Source organism: Onychostruthus taczanowskii, unplaced genomic scaffold, assembly GCF_017590055.1.
Source record: "Onychostruthus taczanowskii isolate IOZ18803 unplaced genomic scaffold, ASM1759005v1 scaffold450, whole genome shotgun sequence".
NCBI classification, from domain to species: Eukaryota; Metazoa; Chordata; class Aves; order Passeriformes; family Passeridae; genus Onychostruthus; species Onychostruthus taczanowskii.
The window spans coordinates 9,941-31,716 of NW_024502015.1; the positions used below are offsets into that span (position 1 = coordinate 9,941).

At 57.9% G+C, this 21,776-nt stretch overlaps 1 protein-coding gene across 1 annotated transcript; it reads right to left on the reverse strand.

Annotated features, from left to right (window-relative positions):
* Positions 1-5,577: 5,577 nt before the first annotated feature.
* On the reverse strand, positions 5,578-21,048 carry LOC121341203 (alanine aminotransferase 2-like). The gene is given in 10 exon segments (XM_041414545.1): positions 5,578-5,705; positions 7,805-7,960; positions 9,589-9,763; positions 12,892-13,028; positions 13,119-13,214; positions 14,738-14,986; positions 16,259-16,389; positions 17,391-17,420; positions 17,882-17,975; positions 20,819-21,048. Coding segments are annotated over 10 exon segments (1,389 nt in total). The 5' UTR covers positions 21,023-21,048; the 3' UTR covers positions 5,578-5,588.
* Between the last annotated feature and the right edge of the window lie 728 nt (positions 21,049-21,776).

Here is a 21,776-nt window from a genome sequence, read left to right on the forward strand (position 1 = left end):
TTTTTGGGATTTTTTCAGGAATTTTTTTGGGATTTTTTTTGGGATTTTTCAGGATTTTATTGGAATTTGGGGGGGGGTTGGGATTTTTTTGGGATTTTTCAGGATTTTATTGGAATTTTGGGGGATTTTTTGAGGATTTTATTGGAATTTTTTGGGGATTTTTTTCAGGATTTTTTCGGGATTTTATTGGAATTTCTTCAGGATTTTGGGGGGATTTTTTGGGGATTTTTCAGGATTTTATTGGAATTTTTGGGGGATTTTTGAGGATTTTATTGGAATTTTTTTCAGGATTTTATTGGAATTTTGGGGGGATTTTTTTCAGGATTTTTCCGGGATTTTATTGGAATTTCCTCAGGATTTTTTTGGGGATTTTTTCAGGATTTCAGGAACAGATTTTGGGGTTTTTATTGGGGTTTCTTGGGGATTTTTTGGGGATTTTATTTAATAAAGAAATGTTAAAAATTTGGAGTTTGGAGAGTGTTTTGTTAAAAAAAAGAAAAAAAAAAAGGTAAAATTCATTATTTGTTTTATTGGGATTTTTTTCCAGGATTTTATTGGGATTTTATCAAGATTTTTTGGGATTTTATTGGGATTTTTTCAGGATTTTTTGGGGATTTTATTGGGATTTTTTCGGGATTTTATTGGGATTTTTGGGGGATTTTATTGGGATTTTTTCAGGATTTTTGGGGGATTTTATTGGGAATTTTCAGGATTTTATTGGAATTTTTTCAGGGTTTTTTCAGGATGTTTTCAGGATTTTATTGGGATTTTTTGAGGATTTTTTTTGGGATTTTTCAGGATTGAAACAAAAAGGTAAAATTCATTATTTGTTTTATTGGGATTTTTTTCCAGGATTTTATTGGAGGCCTCGGGCAGAGCCGGGATCCCAAAAGTTCGGGGATTGGCACGGGGGCGAAAATCCGGGAATGGGGACACCGAGTCAGCCTGGGGGACAGCGGGGACATCCCGGGGGACACGGAGGGGACATTCCCAGGGAACAGGAGGGGACATTCCCGGGGGGACATTCCCGGGGGGACAGGAGGGGACATTCCCGGGGGACAGGGGAGGTGACACGGAGGTGACACGGGGGGACAGGGACAGCCGCCGGCTCCCCCCTCCCCTGCAGCCGTGCCGCGCCTGCGCTCTGAGCTCCGTTCTGCCCCTCGGTGCCGTTCTCCCGCGGGCACCGAGGCCCCGATTGCCGGGGTTTGGGGGTTTTGGGGCCGTTTCCTTCGATCCCGTATCCCTCGGAGCCGCGCGCTGCGGGGTCCCGGGATTGCCGCTCCCTTCCCGAAAGGAAATTCCCTTTTGGGAAGGGAACGGGAATTCCGTTTTGGGAAGGGAGCGGGAATTCCGTTTTGGGAAGGGAACGGGAATTCCGTTTTGGGAAGGGAACGGGAATTCCGTTTTGGGAAGGGAACGGGAATTCCGTTTTGGGAAGGGAACGGGAATTCCGTTTTGGGAAGGGAACGGGAATTCTGCGGTTTCACTGGGGATCCATGGGGAGAGATTTGGGACAGGTCCCAGCGCTGCCAGCACCCCGTGGGGACAGGGATGGGGACAGGGACAGTCTGGGGGGACACGGGACACTGGGGACAGGAGGCACTGGGGACTGGGGACACTGGGGACAGGGATGGGGACAGGGATGGGGACAGGGACAGTCCGGGGGGGACACGGGACACTGGGGACACGGGACACGGGGGACAGGAGGCACCCCCTGACAGGGGACACTGGAGGGGGTGATGAGACACCCTGGGGACATGGGGACACCCTGGGGACACCCTGGTGACACCGGGAACTCTGAGGACGTGGGGCATGCTGGGGACATTGGGGACACCCCGGGGACACCAGGAGGACACAGGGACACCTTGGGGACACCCTGGGGACACCCTGGGGACACCATGGGGACATTGGGGGCACCCTGGGGACATCCTGGGGACACCCTGGGGACACCGGGAGGACATGGAGACGTTGGGGATATTGGAAGGGTGCGGTTGGGATTTGGGGATTTTGGGATTTTTGGATTTGGGGATTTCGGGGTTGTTGGGATTTGGGGATTTCGGGATTTTGGGCTGTTGTGGGATTTGGGGTCTTGGATTTCAGGATGTTGAATGTTGGGATTTCGGGATTTCGGGATTTCAGGACTGGGCTGTTGGATTTTGGAATTTCAGGATTTTGGGATTTTGGAATTTTGGGGTGTTGGGATTTCAGGATTTTGGGATATTGGGTGTTGGATTTTGTCATTTTGAGGTCTTGGGATTTTGGGATTTGGAGATTTTGTGTGTTGGGATTTTGGGATGTTGCGTGCTGGATTTTGAGATCTTGGGATGTTGGAATTTTGGAATTTCGGGGTGTTGGGATTTGGATTTCCAGGATTTTGGGGTGTTGGGATTTTGGGATATTGGGATTTTGGGATATTGGGTGTTGGGATTTGGGGCTTTGGATATCAAGATTTTGCCATTTGGGGATGTTGCATCTTGGGATTTTGGGTGTTGGGTCTCGGATTTTGGGATTTTGAGATTTTGAAATGTTGGAATTTTAGGATTCCAGGGTTTTGGGACTTTGGATGTTGGAATTTTGGGATTTTGGGATTTGGGGCTGTGTTGTGTTGGGATTTAGCCATGTTGGGGTGTTGGATTTGGGGATTTTGAGATCTTGGGATTTTGGGATGCTGGGCATTGGGATTTTGGGATGTTAGATTTTGGGATTGTGGGGTGTCGGGATTTCGGGATTTCGGGATTTGGGGATTTCAGGTGTTGGACATTGGGATTCCAGGATTTTTGGATTTCGTCGCGTTGGAGTCGTGAGCTGATGTTGGATGTTGGGATTTAGGAATGTTGGGATTTCGGGTGCGGATGTTGGGATTTTCGGGTGTTCGGATTTTGGGTTGTGCATTTTGGGCTTTGGGGCTGTTGGGTGTTGGGATTTCGGAATTTTGGAATGCCGGGATCTTGGATGTTGGGATGTTGGGCATTGGGATTTGGGGATGTTGGGGTTTGGGGTTTAGGATTTTGGGGTGTTGGGATTTGGGGATTTGGGGTGTTGAATGCTGGAATTTTGGGATTTTGGGCTGTTGGGATTTTGGGCTGTTGGGATTCGAGGTTGTTGGGATGATGGGATTTTGGGTCTTGGATTTTGGGATTGGTGGATACTGGGACGCTGAGATTTTGGAATGCTGCCATGCTGGGATTTGGGGATTTTGGGACTTTGGGATTTTGGGACTTTGGGATCTCAGAACTTTGAGATTTGGGGACTTTGGGATTTGGAGATTTGGGGATTTTGAGACTCTGGGGATTTAGGGATTTGGCATTTTGGGATTTGAGGACTTTGGGATTTGGGGATTTCAGGATTTGATTTGGGAATTTGGGGACTTTGGAATTTGGGAAATTTGGGACTTTGGGATTTGGGGATTTGGGATTTCAGAATTTGGGGATGTCTGGACTCTGGGATTTGGGGACGCTGCGATTTGAAGATTTGGGGATTTCGAGACTTTGGGATTTGGGATTTCAGGATTTGGGGATTTAGGGATTTGGGATCTCGTGATTTGAGGACTTGATGTGGGGATTTGGGGACCTTGGAATTTGGGGATTTCAGAACTTTAGGATTTGGGGATGCTGGGAGGTCAGGATACGCTGGGATTTGGGGATGCTGGGATTTGGGATTTCAGGATTTGGGGATTTTGGGACTTTGGGATTTGAAGGTTTGGGGATTTCGAGACTTTGGGATTTGGGGTTTCAGGATTTGGGGATTTTGGGACTTTGGGATTTGAAGATTTGGGGATTTCGGGACTTTGGGATTTGGGGTTTGTCCCCAGGCCGTCCCTGCTGCAGTGGGCGCTGCTGCTCCTCCGCCGCTTCCACGCCCAATTCCTGCGGGAATTCTCCTGATCCCAAATCCCCTGGGAACCCCAATCCCAATTCGGGATTTGTCGGGAACAGGCTCTGGAGCTTCCGGATCCAGGAAAACCCCAAAAACCTTGCCCGGGAATTCCATGGCAGAACACAGAGCCGAGCGATCCCAGACCGGGATCCGGGAAAAAAATCCAGATCCAAAATCCCCTTTTCCAGGATGAAATGGAGCTGGAATTCCCAAGGGTTGGAGGAGCTGGAATTCCCAAGGACTGGAGGAGCTGGAATTCCCAAGGACTGGAGGAACTGGAATTCCCAAGGGTTGGCGGAGAAATTCCCAAGGGTTGGAGGAGGAATTCCCAAGGACTGGAGGAGCTGGAATTCCCAAGGGTTGGAGGAGGAATTCCCAAGGGTTGGAGGAGCTGGAATTCCCAAGGGTTGGAGCTGGAATTCCCAAGGGTTGGAGGAGGAATTCCCAAGGGTTGGAGGAGGAATTCCCAAGGACTGGAGGATCTGGAATTCCCAGGGGTTGGAGGAGGAATTCCCAAGGACTGGAGCTGGAATCCAAAGGGTTGGAACTGGAATTCCCAAGGGTTGGAGGAACTGGAATTCCCAAGAATCGGAGGAACTGGAATTCCCAAGAATTGGATGAGCTGGAATTCCCAAGAATCGGAGGAACTGGAATTCCCAAGGATCGAAGAAGCTGAAATTCCCAAGGCTTGGACAAGACAGAATTCCCAAGGAATGGAGGAACTGGAATTCCCAAGTGTTGTGGTATTTGGGGTTTGGGATTTGGGGTTTGAGATTTGGGGATTGGAGATTTGGGTTTGGGATTTGGGGTGTGGGAATTGGTGATTTGGGATTTAGGATGGGGGAATTTGGGATTTGGGGTTTGGGAATTGGAGATTTGGGGATTGGAGATTTGGGGATTTGGGGTTTGGGGATTTGGGATTTGGGTTTGGGATTTGGGGTTTGGGGTATGGGGATTTGAGGATTGGGGATTGGGATTTGGGGATTTGGGTTTGGGAATTGGAGATTTGGGACTTAGGATGGGGGAATTTGGGATTTGGGATTTGGGATTTGGGTTTGGGATTTGGAGATTTGGGGTTTGGGGATTTGGGGTTTGGGGATTTGGGGTTTGGGGATTTGGGATTTGGGGATTTGGGGTGTGGGAATTGGAGATTTGGGGATTGGAGATTTGGGGATTTGGGATTTGGTGTTTGAGATTTGGGATTTGGGGTTTGGGGATTTGGGGTTTGGGGATTGGAGATTTGGGGATTGGAGATTTGGGGATTTGGGATTTGGGGTTTGAGATTTGGGGTTTGGGGATTTGGAGTTTGAGGTTTTGAGGATTTGGGATGTGGGAACAGGGGATTTGGGATGAGCGGATTTGGGAATTTGGGACAGGGGGATTTGGGGTTTTGGGATGGGGGAACAGGGAATTTGGATGGGGGATTTGGGGTGGAGGAATTTTAGGATTTGGGGATTTGGGAATTCAGGATGGGGGAAATTTGGGATGGGGGATTTGGGGATTTGGGATGGGGGAATTTGAGAATTTGGGATAGGGAACAGGGAATTTGGGGTGGGGGATCCCAGGCACAGGGAATTTGGGGTGGGATCTCCCAGGCACAGGGAATTTGGGGTGGGATCTCCCAGGCACAGGGAATTTGGGGTGGGATCTCCCAGGCACAGGGAATTTGGGGTGGGATCTCCCCAGAACAGGGAATTTGGGGTGGGATCCTACCGAAAGTGGTAGGTGCCTTCCTTCTGTCCGAAGCCGCTTCCTGGGACGACGCAGATCCCGGTTTCCTCCAGGAGCCTCATGCAGAAGAACATGTCCGGGGCCTGCTTCTTCTCCTGGGAATTCGGGATGGAATTCCGGGGTCGGAAAAACGGGGATCCGATCCAGCAGGGGGCCGAGGGCTCATCCCATACTCCCCACGTGGATTGGGATCGATCCCCACGAGTCCCACATGGATTGGGATCGATCCCCACGAGTCCCACACGGATTGGGATCGATCCCCGTGAGTCCCACACGGATTGGGATCGATCCCCATGAGTCCCACACGGATTGGGATCGATCCCATCCATCCCAGCATCTCCCAGTTGAGATTCTGTCCATCTCAAGATGGATCCCGTCCATCCCAGTTGGGATTCCATCCATTTCAACATCTCCCATGTTGGAATCCCGTCCATCCCAGTTGGGATTCTGTCCATCCCAGGATGGATCCTGTCCATCCCAGTTGGGATTCCGTCCATTTCAACATCTCCCATGCTGGAATCCCGTCCATCCCAACAACTCCAGGTCTGGATCCCGTCCATCCCCATATTCCCAGTTTGGATCCTGTCCATCCCCATATTCCCAATTTGGATCCCGTCCATCCCCATATTCCCAGTTTGGATCCCGTCCATCCCCGTATTCCCAGTTTAGATCCCGTCCATCCCAACATCTCCCAGGTTGGGATCCCACCCATCCCAGTTGGGATCCTGCCCATCCCCACGTTCCCAGTGCAGATCCCACCCATCCTGGTTTGGATCCCATCCATCCCAACATCTCCCAGTTGGGATTCCATCCATCCCAATTGGGATCTTGTCCATCCCAGTTGGGATCCCGTCATATTCCAACATCTCCCAGCTGGGATCCCATCCATTCCAACATCTCCCATTTGGGGATCCTGCCCATCTCTGCATCTTCCAGTTGTGATCCCAACCATCCCAGTTTGGATCCCATCCATCCCAGCATCTCCCAGTTGTTATCCCCTCCATCCCAGTTGGGATTCCATCCATCCCAGTTGTGATCCCCTCCATCCCAGTTGGGATTCCATCCATCCCAGTTGGGATCTTCTCCATCCCAGTTGAGATCCTGTCCATTCCGACATCTCCCAATTGGAATCTTATCCATCCCAGCATCTCCCAGTTGGGATCCCATCCATCCCAGTTTGGATCCCATCCCTCCCAACATCTCCCAGTTGGAATCCTGTCCGTCCCAGTTGGGATCCCATCCATCCCAGTTTGGATCCCATTCATCCCAGTTGTGATCCCATTCATCCCAGTTGGGATCCCATCCATCCCCAGTTTCCTGGTTTGGATCCCGCCCATCCCATCTCCAGGTTGGGATCCCATCCCAGTCAGGATCCATTCATCCCAACATCTCCCGGCTGGGATCCCAACATCTCCCGGCTGGGATCCCAACATCTCCTGGCTGGGATCCCACCCATTCCAACACCTCCCAGCTGGGATCCCATCCATCCCCACATCTCCCATTTGGGGATCTTGCCCATCCCAGCATCTCCTAGTTGTGATCCCATCCATCCCAGCTTGGATCCCATCCATCCCAGTTGTGATCCCATTCATCCCAGTTGGGATCCCATCCATCCCCAGTTTCCTGGTTTGGATCCCGCCCATCCCATCTCCAGGTTGGGATCCCAACATCTCCAGGCTGGGATCCATTCATCCCAACATCTCCCGGCTGGGATCCCAACATCTCCCGGCTGGGATCCCAACATCTCCTGGCTGGGATCCCACCCATTCCAACACCTCCCAGTTGGGATCCCATCCATCTCCACATCTCCCATTTGGGGATCTTGCCCATCCCAGCATCTCCTAGTTGTGATCCCATCCATCCCAGCTTGGATCCCATCCATCCCAGTTGTGATCCCATTCATCCCAGTTGGGATCCCATCCATCCCCAGTTTCCTGGTTTGGATCCCGCCCATCCCATCTCCAGGTTGGGATCCCAACATCTCCAGGCTGGGATCCATTCATCCCAACATCTCCCGGCTGGGATCCCAACATCTCCAGGTTGTTGGGATCCCATCCATCCCCACATCTCCCAGTGTGGATCCCGCCCATTCCCGGTGTGGATCCCGCCCGTTCCCGCTGTGGATCCCGCCCGTTCCCGGCGTGGACCCGGCCCGTTATTCCCGCTATTCCCGCTATTCCCGCTATTCCCGGACCCTGGCGGCGGCCACGGCGCGGGGCGGCAGGTCGATGCGGGGGAAGGAGTACATGGCGCCCTGCACGGGGTTGCAGTGGATGCCGGGCGTGCGGTTGAACATCTCCTGCGTCAGCCGCGCCTTCTCCGCCAGGGCGCTGAGCACCGCCTCCTTCTCCTGCCGGGACACACGGGAATTCTGATCCGGGACACCCCAATATCCCGCTACCCCGTCCCGTTGGCCCACTATCCCATCCCGTTGGCCCACTATCCCATCCCATTGTCCCATTATCCCATCCCGTTGTCCCATTATCCCATCCCGTTGTCCCACTATCCCATCCCGTTATCCCATTATCCCATCCTTTTGTCCCATTATCCCATCCCGTTGTCCCATTATCCCATCCCGTTGTCCCACTATCCCATCCCGTTATCCCATTATCCCATCCTTTTGTCCCATTATCCCATCCCGTTATCCCATTATCCCAACCCATTATCCCATTACCCCATCCCGTTATCCCATTATCCCATCCCGTTATCCCATTATCCCATCCCGTTATCCCATTATCCCATCCCGTTATCCCATTATCCCATCCTTTTGTCCCATTATCCCATCCCGTTATCCCATTATCCCAACCCATTATCCCATTACCCCACTATCTCATTATCGCATTATCCCATTATCCCATTATCCCATTACCCCATCCCATTATCCCATTATCCCATTATCCCATTATCTCATTATCCCATTACCCCATCCCATCCTATTATCCCATTATCCCATTATCCCATTACCCCATCCCATCTCATTATCCCATTATCCCATCTCATTATCCCATTATCTCATTACCCCATCCCATTATCCCATTATCCCATTATCCCATTATCTCATTATCCCATTACCCCATCCCATCCTATTATCCCATTATCCCATTATCCCATTACCCCATCCCATCTCATTATCCCATTATCCCATTATCCCATTATCCCATTATCCCATTATCCCATTATCCCATTATCCCATTATCCCATTACCCCATCCCATCTCATTATCCCATTATCCCATCTCATTATCCCATTATCTCATTACCCCATCCCATTATCCCATTATCCCATTATCTCATTACCCCATCCCATTATCCCATTATCCCATTATCTCATTACCCCATCCCATTATCCCATTATCCCATTATCTCATTACCCCATCCCATCCTATTATCCCATTATCTCATTCCCATCCCATTATCCCGTTATCCCATCCTATCCCATTATCCCATTATCCCATCCCATCCCATTATCCCATTATCCCATTACCACATTATCTCATTATCCCATTATCTCATCCCAATTAAACTCCATTCCTTTCCATTATCCCATTATTCCAATATCCCATTATCCTATTTCCCCATTATCCTGTTCTCCCATTATCCCATCCCCACCCCATCCTGTTATCCCATCCGTTATCCCATTCATTATCCCATTATCCCGTTATCCCATTATCCCATCCCAATCCCAATCCCCATCTCAATCCCAATCCCACAGATCCCAATCCCAGTCCCAATCCCAGTCCATCCCATACCGCCTGGAAGCGCTCGTAGGAGGGGTCTCCGGGCTTGGGCGGGTCCATGACCATGGATCCCAATCCCATGGATCCCAATCCCATGGACCCCATCCCATGGATCCCAATCCCAATCCCATGGATCCCATCCCGCTCCGTACTGCCTGGAAGCGCTCGTAGGAGGGGTCTCCGGGCTTGGGCGGGTCCATGACCATGGATCCCAATCCCATGGACCCCATCCCGCTCCGTACTGCCTGGAAGCGCTCGTAGGAGGGGTCTCCGGGCTTGGGCGGGTCCATGACGACGTCCAGGACCATCTGTCCGGGCACGGGCGGGCACAGACGCACGGACACCAGCTTGGCCAGCTCCGCCTTCACCTCGGGGTGCAGGTTCACCACCTCCATGTAGCCGCCCCGCAGCCCGCACCTGCCGGCAGCCGGCATCGGGATCGGGAACGGGGACGGGAACGGGGGAAACCGGGAATGGGGATCGGGCTGGTGGTGGAAGCCACGGGTGGGATCCTTGGAGAAGGATCCATGGATGTGACCCATGGATGGGGGTTTGGGATGGGAATCCATGGAGAGGAATCTTTGGAGAGGCACCCATGGATGGGATCCGTGGGTGGGATCCATGGATGGGGGTTTGGGATGGGAATCCATGGAGAGGAACCTATCGAGAGGGACCCATGGATGGGATCCACGGATGGGAAACTCTGGAGAAGGATCCATGGATGGGACCCATGGAAGGGAGTTTGGGGTGGGAATTCATGGAGAGGGACCCATGGATGGGATCCGTGGGTGGGATCCATGGATGGGGGTTTGGGATGGGAATCCCTGGAGAGGAACCTCTGGCAAAGGATCCATGGATGGGATCCATGGACGGGGGTTTGGAATGGGATCCATGGACAGGAACCTATGGAGAGGGACCCATAGATGGGATCCACGGAAGGGAACCTCTGGAAAAGGATCCATGGATGGGACCCATGGATGGGGGTTTGGGGTAGGAATCCATGGAGAGGAACTTCTGGAAAAGGATCCATGGATGGGACCCATGGATGGGAGATGTGGGTGGGATTTGTGGGTGGGATCCATGGACAGAGATCCATGGATGGGGGTTTGGGGTGGGAATCCATGGATTGGAACCTATGGAGAAGGACCCATGAATGGGTGATGTGGGTGGGATTCGTGGATGGGGATTTGGGATGGGATCCATGGATGGGATCCACGGATGGGGGTTTGGGATGGGAATCCATGGAGAGGAACCTATGGAGAGGGACCCATGGATGGGATCCACGGATGGGAAACTCTGGAGAAGGATCCATGGATGGGACCCATGGATAGGAACCTATGGAGAGGCACCCATGGGTGGGATTCATGGATAGGAACCTCTGGAGAAGGATCCATGGATGGGATCCATGGATGAGGGTTTGGGATGGGAATCCATGGAGAGGAACGTATGGATGGGATCCACGGATGTGAACGTCTGGAGAAGGATCCATGGATGGGACCCATGGATGGGAGATGTGGGTGGGATTTGTGGGTGGGATCCATAGACAGAGATCCATGGATGGGGGTTTGGGATGGGATCCATGGAGAGGAACCTATGGAGAAGGACCCATGGATGGGAGATGTGGGTGGGATTCGTGGATGGGGATTTGGGATGGGATCCATGGAGAGGAACCTATGGAGAGGCACCCATGGGTGGGATCCACAGATGGGAACCTATGGAGAAGGATCCATGGATGGGACCCACGGATGGGGGTTTGGGGTGGGAATCCATGGAGAGGAACGTATGGAGAGGCACCCATGGATGGGATCCGTGGGTGGGATCCATGGATGGGGGTTTGGGATGGGAATCCATGGAGAGGAAGCTATGGAGAGGCACCCATGGGTAGGAGATGTGGGTGGGATTCGTGGGTGAAGATCCATGGATGGGGGTTTGGGGTGGGATCCATGGATGGGAACATCCAGAGAAGGATCCATGGATGGGATCCATAGATGGGAATCTGTGGATGGGATCCATGGATGGGATTTTGGGATGGGATCCATAGATGGGAATCTGTGGATGGGATCCATGGATGGGATTTTGGGATGGGGATCCATGGATGGGAACCCATGGAGCAGGACCCATGGATGGGTCCCATGACCCATCCCAGGGGATCCATGGGGTGGTGGCCTCTCCATCCCAAATCAATGACATCCATGACAATCCATGACCCCAACCCCAGGGCATCCATGGGGTGGTGGCTTCTCCATCCCCCAATCCATGCCATCCATGACCCCAATCCCAGGGGATCCATGGGGGGGTGGCCTCTCCATCCCCCAATCCATGCCATCCATGACCCCAATCCCAGGGGATCCATGGGGGGGTGGCCTCTCCATCCCCCAATCCATGCCATCCATGACCCCAATCCCAGGGGATCCATGGGGGGGTGGCCTCTCCATCCCCCAATCCATGCCATCCATGACCCCAATCCCAGGGGATCCATGGGGGGGTGGCCTCTCCATCCCCCAATCCATGCCATCCATGACCCCAATCCCAGGGGATCCATGGGGGGGTGGCCTCTCCATCCCCCAATCCATGCCATCCATGACCCCAATCCCAGGGGATCCATGGGGGGGTGGCCTCTCCATCCCCCAATCCATGCCATCCATGACCCCAATCCCAGGGGATCCATGGGGGGGTGGCCTCTCCATCCCCCAATCCATGCCATCCATGACAATCCATGTCCCCAACCCCAGGGGATCCATGGGGTGGTGGTGGCATCTCCATCCCAAATCGATGACATCCATAAGCCCAATCCCAGGGCATCCATGGGGTGGTGGTGGCATCTCCATCTCCAATCCATGCCATCCATGACCACAATCCCACGAGATCCATGGGGTGGTGGCCTCTCCATCCCCCAATCCATGCCATCCTTACCCCAATCCCAGGGGATCCATGGGGTGGTGGTGGCATCTCCATCTCGAATCCATGACATTAATGTCCCCAATCTCAGTCCCGGAAGATCCATGGGGTGGTGGCCTCTCCATCCCAAATCGATGACATCCATGCCATCCATGACCCCAATCCCAGGGGATCCATGGGGTGGTGGCCCCTCCATCCCAATCCATGACATCCATGACCCCAATCCCAGGGGATCCATGGGTTGGTGGCCTCTCCATCCCCCAATCCATGACATCCATGACCCCAATCCCAGGGGATCCATGGGGTGGTGGCCCCTCCATCCCAATCCATGACAATCCATGACCCCAATCCCAATCCCAGGGGATCCATGGGTTGGTGGCCTCTCCATCCCCCAATCCATGCCATCCATGACCCCAATCCCAGGGGATTCATGGGGTGGTGGCCTCTCCATCCCGAATCCATGCCATCCGTGACAATCCATGACCCCAATCCCAGGGGATCCATGGGGTGGTGGTGGCATCTCCACCCCCAATCCATGCCATCCATGACCCCAATCCCAGGGGATCCATGGGGTGGTGGCCTCTCCATCCCCCATCTGGCGGGACCCGCGGGGCCTCTGTCATTCCCAGGGCATTCCCAGGACTCACTCTCCCATGTATCCCTTGGAGATGGAGTGGAAGGAGGCCAGCTCCACCGAGTCCGAGTAGGGCGGCCCCATCTCCATCAGCACCTTCTTGAAGGAGTAGAAGGCCGAGCCCTCGGCGTAGACGTTGTCCTGGTACACCTGGCGTGGGGACATCCCGCCGCGTCACCGGGAATTCCGGGCTCTTCCCGGGAATGGGGGACGCGCCCAGGTGGCCGCGGCCCCGCCCACCTCGTCAGCCAGCAGGAAGAGCTTCTCCTCGTAGGCGAACTTGATCACTTCCTCGATGCACTCGCGGCTCTGCACCTGGCCTGGGGACGGCGGGGGCTTATGTCACCCTCGATAAACCATGGATCCCATCCCAGATATCCCATGGATCCAACCGAGATATCCCATGGATCCTACCCTTGATATCCCATGGATCCCACCGAGATATCCCATGGATCCTACCCTTGATATCCCATGGATCCTACCCTCGATATCCCATGGATCCCACCGAGATATCCCATGGATCCAACCGAGATATCCCATGGATCCCAGGGGAGGGGACACGGGGGACAGTCAGGGGACAGCGAGGGGACAGCGAGGGGACAGCTCTGCGGGATCGGGATCAGCACCCCCGTGCGCGACGAGCCCGAGCCGCACACCAGCAGCTTCAGCACGTTCTGGGGAGGGGACACGGGGGACAGTCAGGGGACAGCGAGGGGACAGCGAGGGGACAGCTCTGCGGGATCGGGATCAGCACCCCCGTGCGCGACGAGCCCGAGCCGCACACCAGCAGCTTCAGCACGTTCTGGGGAGGGGACACGGGGGACAGTCAGGGGACAGCGAGGGGACAGCGAGGGGACAGCTCTGCGGGATCGGGATCAGCACCCCCGTGCGCGACGAGCCCGAGCCGCACACCAGCAGCTTCAGCACGTTCTGGGGAGGGGACACGGGGGACAGTCAGGGGACAGCGAGGGGACAGCGAGGGGACAGCTCTGCGGGATCGGGATCAGCACCCCCGTGCGCGACGAGCCCGAGCCGCACACCAGCAGCTTCAGCACGTTCTGGGGAGGGGACACGGGGGACAGTCAGGGGACAGCGAGGGGACAGCGAGGGGACAGCTCTGCGGGATCGGGATCAGCACCCCCGTGCGCGACGAGCCCGAGCCGCACACCAGCAGCTTCAGCACGTTCTGGGGAGGGGACACGGGGGACAGTCAGGGGACAGCGAGGGGACAGCGAGGGGACAGCTCTGCGGGATCGGGATCAGCACCCCCGTGCGCGACGAGCCCGAGCCGCACACCAGCAGCTTCAGCACGTTCTGGGGAGGGGACACGGGGGACAGTCAGGGGACAGCGAGGGGACAGCGAGGGGACAGCTCTGCGGGATCGGGATCAGCACCCCCGTGCGCGACGAGCCCGAGCCGCACACCAGCAGCTTCAGCACGTTCTGGGGAGGGGACACGGGGGACAGTCAGGGGACAGCGAGGGGACAGCGAGGGGACAGCTCTGCGGGATCGGGATCAGCACCCCCGTGCGCGACGAGCCCGAGCCGCACACCAGCAGCTTCAGCACGTTCTGGGGAGGGGACACGGGGGACAGTCAGGGGACAGCGAGGGGACAGCGAGGGGACAGCTCTGCGGGATCGGGATCAGCACCCCCGTGCGCGACGAGCCCGAGCCGCACACCAGCAGCTTCAGCACGTTCTGGGGAGGGGACACGGGGGACAGTCAGGGGACAGCGAGGGGACAGCGAGGGGACAGCTCTGCGGGATCGGGATCAGCACCCCCGTGCGCGACGAGCCCGAGCCGCACACCAGCAGCTTCAGCACGTTCTGGGGAGGGGACACGGGGGACAGTCAGGGGACAGCGAGGGGACAGCGAGGGGACAATCAGGGGACAGCGGGGGGGGGGCAGCAGCGCCGGCGGCCCTCGGCCAGCGCCCGCCGCAGCTCGGCCACGTCCAGCGCCCAGCAGCGCTCCTCGGCCAGGTAATAGTTCACCTGCGCCGCGTCCAGCTCGGCCAGCGCCGCCGAGTACAGCGGGTACTGCGGGATCGGGATCAGCACCCCCGTGCGCGACGAGCCCGAGCCGCACACCAGCAGCTTCAGCACGTTCTGGGGAGGGGACACAGGGGACAGTCAGGGGACAGCGAGGGGACAATCAGGGGACAGTCAGGGGACAGCGAGGGGGCAGTCAGGGGACAGTCAGGGAGTGGGATGGGGGACAATCAGAGGACAGTCGTGGCATGGGATCGGGGACAATCAGGGGACAGAGAGGGGACGGAGAGTGGACATTGAGGGGTCAGAGTGAGGTGGGGATCGAGACATGGAGGGGACAATCAGGGGACAGTCAGGGGACAGTCAGGACGTGGGGATCGAGACATGGAGGGGACAATCAGGGGACAGTCAGGATGTAGGGATCGAGAAATGGAGGGGACAATCAGGGGACAGGAAGGGGTCAGAGTGGGGTGGGAATCAGGACACGGAGAGGGGACAGAGAGGGGACAGTCAGGGGACAGAGAGGGGTCAGAGTGGGGTGAGAACAGGGACATGGAGGGGACAATCAGGGGACAGGAAGGGGTCAGAGTGGGGTGGGAATCAGGACACGGAGAGGGGACAGAGAGGGGACAGTCAGGGGACAGAGAGGGGTCAGAGTGGGGTGAGAACAGGGACATGGAGGGGACAATCAGGGGACATGAAGGGGTCAGAGTGGGGTGGGAACAGGGACATGGAGGGGACAATCAGGGGACAGCGACGGGGTGGGAATCGAGACATTGAGGGGACAGCGAGGGGACAGTGAGGGGACATGGTTGGGGTGGAGATGGCACGGAGGTGGGGACATGGGGACAATGAGGGGACATGAAGATGATAAGGGGACAGCAGTGGGGACATGGAGGGGACACGGCCAGGGTGGTCGTGGTGACAATGAGGGGACATGGTGGGGACAAGGAGGGGGCACAGGGACATCTTGGCGACTCTGTTGATGTGGACACGGGGACATCACAGGGACATCATCACGGGGACATCGGGGGACGCGGTGTGGACGTGGGGACATGGTGGGGACCAGGAGGGCACAGCCACTCGGGGACAACTGGACGGCGACACGCGAGGGACAGCGCTGTCCCCAGCACAGCGCCACCATCGCCACGGCAACCAGCCGGCCTTGGCGACAACGCGCTGCCACCCCCCGAGCGGAGCTGGCACCGTCCCCGGCGGAGCCGTGGGGACACCGGCGACACGCCACCCCCGCCCCCTCCCGGAGCACAAAGGTCCCTTTGTCGCCGCCCGCCGTGGGAACGGCCGGGGGGTGGCACCGCGCCCGGTGTCCCCGCGGTGTGGCGGGGCGGGGGGGGTGCGGGGCTGGCCCGTGTCGCGATGTCGCCGTACCACGATGGCGTCGCTGGCGCCCGTGGACAGGAAGATGTCGTCGGCCCTGGCGGGGACACCGTCGCGACGCTCGATGTAGCGCGCGACGCTCTCGCGCACCAGCTGCACGCCGGGGCTGGCGCTGTACGAGCCTGGCGACAGGCGACAAGGGCGCTGTCACCTCCTGTCACCGCCTGTCACCGCCCTGTCACCGGCCATCACCGCCTGTCACCGCCCTGTCACCGCCCTGTCACCGCCCGTCACCGAGGGGTGACAGCTCACAGGGTGGGGGGGACTTCGGGGTGGGCGGGGGGGACAGAGGCCAGCTGGGGTATGGGGACATTAGGGACATTGGGGACACTCAGGGGGTATTGGGGACACTGGGGACACTGGGGACATTGGGGTATTGGGGACACTGGGGGGGACATTGGGGACATTGGGGACACTCAGGGGGTATTGGGGACATTGGGGACATTGGGGACACTCAGGGGCATTGGGGACATTGGGGACATTGGGGACACTCAGGGGTATTGGGGACATTGGGGAAATTGAGGATGTTGGGGGGCACTGGGGACACTGGGGACTTTGAGACATTGAGGACACTCAGGGGACATTGGGGACACTCAGAGGTATTGGGGACATTGGGGTGATTGGGGACATTGGGGACATTCGAGGGATTGGGGGGACATTGGGGGACATTGGGGGCACTGGGGACACTGGGGACTTTGGGGCACTGGGGACATTGGGGGGACATTGGGGACTTTGGGGACACTCAGGGGTATTGGGGACATTGGGGACATTGGGGACATTGGGGGACATTGGGGATGTTGGGAATATTGGGGATATTGGGGGGCCTTGGGGACATTGGGGACACCTTGGGGACACTGGGGATATTTGGGATTGGGGACTTTTAGGGACATTGGGGGGACATTGGGGGATGGGTGGAGTTGGGTGCTGGGACGCTGAAATTTTGGGATTTGGGGATTTTGGGGTGTTGGATTTGGGATTTGGGGGTTTGTGAGATTTTGGGATTTGGGACTGTTGGATTTGACATTTTGGGGTTTGTGGGATTTTGGGCTTTGTGGGATTTGGGATTTTGGGGTTTTGGTATTTCGGGGTTTGTGGGATTTGGGATTTGGGCTGTGCCACCCACCCACGCTCTGGCCGCCGCAGGGATTATGGCCTTTGTTGGATTTGGGATTTGGGGGTTTTGGGCTTTGTTGGATTTGGGATTTTGGGCTTTGTGGGATTTGGGATTTTGGGGTTTTGGTATTTTGGGGTTTTTGGATTTTGGGGTTTCGGGGTGTGCCACCCACCCACGCTCTGGCCGCCGCAGGGATTATGGGCTTTGTTGGATTTGGGGATTTTGGGGTTTGTTAGATTTGGGTTTTGGGGGTTTGGGGTTTTGGTATTTTGGGGTTTGGGGTTTTGGGATGTTGGGGTTTTGGGGTTTTGGGATTTTGGGGTTTTGGGGTGTGCCACCCACCCATGCTCTGGCCGCCGCAGGGATTATGGGCTTTGTTGGATTTGGGATTTGGGGATTTTGGGGTTTGTTAGATTTGGCTTTTGGGGGTTTGGGGTTTTGGGGTTTTGGGGGTTTGGGGTTTTGGGGTTTTGGGATTTTGGGGTTTTGGGGTGTGCCACCCACCCACGGCAGGAAGGTGATGGGCTGCTGGCCCATGGCGTGCGCGTCACCGATGTTGGCCTTGATCACCTCGGTGAAGGGCTTGGGGACACCCTGGGGACAGCGGGGACAGGGACAGGGGGACAGAATGGGGACAGGGACAGGGAGACGGGGATGGGGACAGGAATGGGGACAGGGACAGGGGGACAGGAACAGGGATGGAGACAGGAGTGAGGACAGCGGGGATAGGAATGGGGACAGGGACAAGGGACAGTGATGGGGACAGTGATGGGGACAGGGATGGGGATAGGGACGGGGACAGGGACAGGGAATAGGGACAAGGGGACAGGGATGGGGACACAGACAGGGACAAGGGATGGGGGACAAGGGACAAGGAGAGGGCACAGGGATGGGGACAGCAGGGACAGAGATGGAGGTGGGGACAGGGACAGGGACAAGGGACGAGGATGGGGACAGGAATGGGGACAGAGACAGGGATGGGGACAAGGGTCAGGGTCAGGGACGGGGACGAGGACAGGGACAGGGGTGGGGACAGGGACATCAGGGACAGGGACAAGGACAGGGGACAGGAATTGGGAACAGGGATAGGGACAGGCATGGGGACAGGGATGGGGACACGGGAGGGGACAGCAGAGACAGGGATGGAGACAAGGGACAGGAATAGGGACAAGAGGACAGGGACAGCAGGGACAGGGACAGGGATGGGGACAGGGACAGGGACAGGGACAGGGACAGGGACAGGGACAAGAATGGGGACAGGGTCAGGAATGGGGTGGGGACAGAGACAAGGGGACAGGGACAGGGACACAGGGACAGGGATGGGGACAGGGTCAGGAATGAGGTGGGGACAGGGATCAGGGACAAGGGACAGGAATGGGGACAACAGGGACAGGAATTGGGGATAGGGACAGGGACAGGGACAAGATTGGGGACAGGGTCAGGAATGAGGTGGGGACGGACAAGGGGACGGGGACAGGGACACAGGGACAGGGACAGGAATGGGGACAGTGATGGGGACAGGGACAGGGGGACAGGGACAGGGACAGGGACAGGAATGAGGTGGGGACAGGGATCAGGGACAAGGGACAGGAATGGGGACAACAGGGACAGGAATTGGGGACAGGGACAGGGACAAGATTGGGGACAGGGTCAGGAATGAGGTGGGGACGGACAAGGGGACGGGGACAGGGACACAGGGACAGGGACAGGAATGGGGACAGTGATGGGGACAGGGACAGGGGGACAGGGACAGGGACAGGGACAGGAATGAGGTGGGGACAGGGATCAGGGACAAGGGAGATCCAAGGGGGGTTATTCCGGTTCCAGGGGGGGTTATCCCGGTCCGGGGGGGTTATCCCGGTTTGGGGTGGGAATATCCCGGTCCGGGGGGTTATCCCGGTTCCAGGGGGGTTATCCCGGTTCCGGGGGGTTATCCCGGTTTGGGGTCGGGTTATCCCGATCCAAAGGGGGTTATCCCGGTTCCGGGGGGTTATCCCGGTTTGGGGTGGGAATATCCCGGTCCGGGGGGGTTATCTCGGTTTGGGGTCGGGATATCCCGGTCCAGGTGGGGTTATCCCGGTTCCAGGGGGTTTATCTCGGTTTGGGGTTGGGTTATCTCGGTCCAGGATGGATTATCCCGGTTCTTGGGGGCTGTTCCCGGTCCGGGATCGCCTTGTCCCAGACCCGGACTGGTTGTCCCGGTTCTTGGGGGCAGTTCCCGGTCCGGGACGGGCTGGCCCGGTTCCTAGGGGGCAGGTCCCGGCCCGGGACTGAGTGTCCCGGTTCTTAGGGGCAGTTCCCGGTCCGGAATCCCTTCTCCCGCTCCGGTCCGGTTTATCCCGGTCCGGAATCCCCTTCTCCCGCTCCGGTCCGGTTTATCCCGGTCCGGAAATTTTCCCGGTCCCTGATCCCGGTTTTTCCCAGTCCCTGTTCCCATTTTTCCCACACCATTCCCATCCCTGATCCCGTTTTTCCCCTCCCTGATCCCGTTTTCCCCGTTTCCCGTCCCCGATCCCGTTTTTCCCGTTTTCCCCTCCCTGATCCCATTTTTCCCGTTTCCCCGGTCCCCGCTCCCCGAACCCCCTTTTTCCCATCCCCGATCCCGTTTTTCCCCGTTTTCCCGATCCCGTGTTTCCCATTTCCCGATCCCGTTTTTCCCCGTTTTTCCCATCCCCGATCCCGTTTTTCCCGGTCCCCGATCCTGTTTTTCCCATCCCCAATCCCATTTCCCCATCCCCAATCCCCTTCTCCCCCCCTGTCCGGTTTATCCCGGTCCGGAATCCCCTTTTCCCACCCCGGTCCGGTTTATCCCGGTCCGGAATCCCTTTTCCCACCCCGGTCCGGAATCCCCTTCTCCCCCCCCGGCCCGGGCTGTCCCGGTCCGGACTCCCCTCTCCCGCCCCGGCCCGGTTTATCCCGGTCCGGAATCCCTTTTTCCCAGTCCAGGACTGAGTGTCCCGGCCCGGAATCCCCTTTTCCCACCCCGGCCCGGTTTATCCCGGTCCGGACTCCCCTCTCCCGCCCCGGCCCGGTTTATCCCGGTCCAGAATCCCCCTTTCCCACCCCGGTCCGGTTTATCCCGGTCCGGAATCCCCTTCTCCCGCCCCGGCCCGGTTTATCCCGGTCCGGAATCCCCTTCTCCCGCCCCGGTCCGGTTTATCCCGGTCCGGAATCCCCTTTTCCCACCCCGGCCCGGTTTATCCCGGTCCGGAATCCCCTTTTCCCACCCCGGCCCGGTTTATCCCGGTCCGGAATCCCTTTGGTCCGGAACAGGACTGAGTGTCCCGGCCCGGAATCCCCTTTTCCCCCCCCGGCCCGGGCTGTCCCGGTCCGGACTCCCCTCTCCCGCCCCGGTCCGCCCCGGGCTCTTTCCCCCGCTTTGTCCCGGTGCGGTCCGGGTCTGTCCCGGTTCGTTTCTGGGATTTGTGTCCCGGTACCTTGCGCAGGTCCTGCTCCAGCTCCAGGGCGCGGACCACGATGGGGCCGCGCACCGCGTACTCCACGCGGCGGATGGCGGGGTTCATCGAGTCGGGGCTCAGCACCGGGCTCCGCCGCACGCCCCCGGCCCCGGCCGCCGCCGCCGCCGCCGCCGCCGCCATCGCCAGGAGCCTGCGGGGCCGCAGCGCCCTCAGCGCCCGCATCGCCCCCGGGGACACCGCGACGGCAGCGACACCGCCCCCGGGGACACCGACACCGCCCCCGGGGGGACACCGACACGGTACCGGCAGCGACACCGCCCCCGGGGGCACCGACACGGTACCGACACCGCCCCCGGGGACACCGACACCGCACCGACACCGCCCCCGGGGACACCGACACCGCCCCCGGGGACACCGAAACTGCTCTGGGGTTACCGGAGCTGCCCTGAGCCCGGAAACGACGGGCAGGGCAGGGGCAATACCGGGCAGGGCAAGGGGCAATACCGGGCAGGGGCAATAACGGGCAGGGGGCAATACCGGGCAGGGGGCGGTAACGGGCAGGGGCAATACCGGGCAGGGCAGGGAGCAATACCGGGCAGGGGCAAGCGGGAACGGGACTGGCACCGGAACCGGGGACAGCTGGCATGGGGGCGGCACCGGGACACCGGGAGTGGGACAGGGGGTGGCACCGGGACACCGGGAGTGACAGGGGGTGGCACCGGGACAGCGCCACCGCACGGGCTGGGGACAGGCGACACCAGGGCGGGAATTGGGGACCCCAGACCCCCCCCCCCACCGAAATGTCCCCAAATTGTCCCAAATTCCCCGCTCACATCGCCCCCCAGCGGCTCCAACCGCCGCGCCCGCGCCGGCCACGCCCCCTTGGATGTCAATCACGAGATGCCACGCCCGCTGGGAGTTGATTGGCGGCTGGCGGAGGGGGCGGGGCCGGGCGCATCCAAAATGAAGCGCCGGG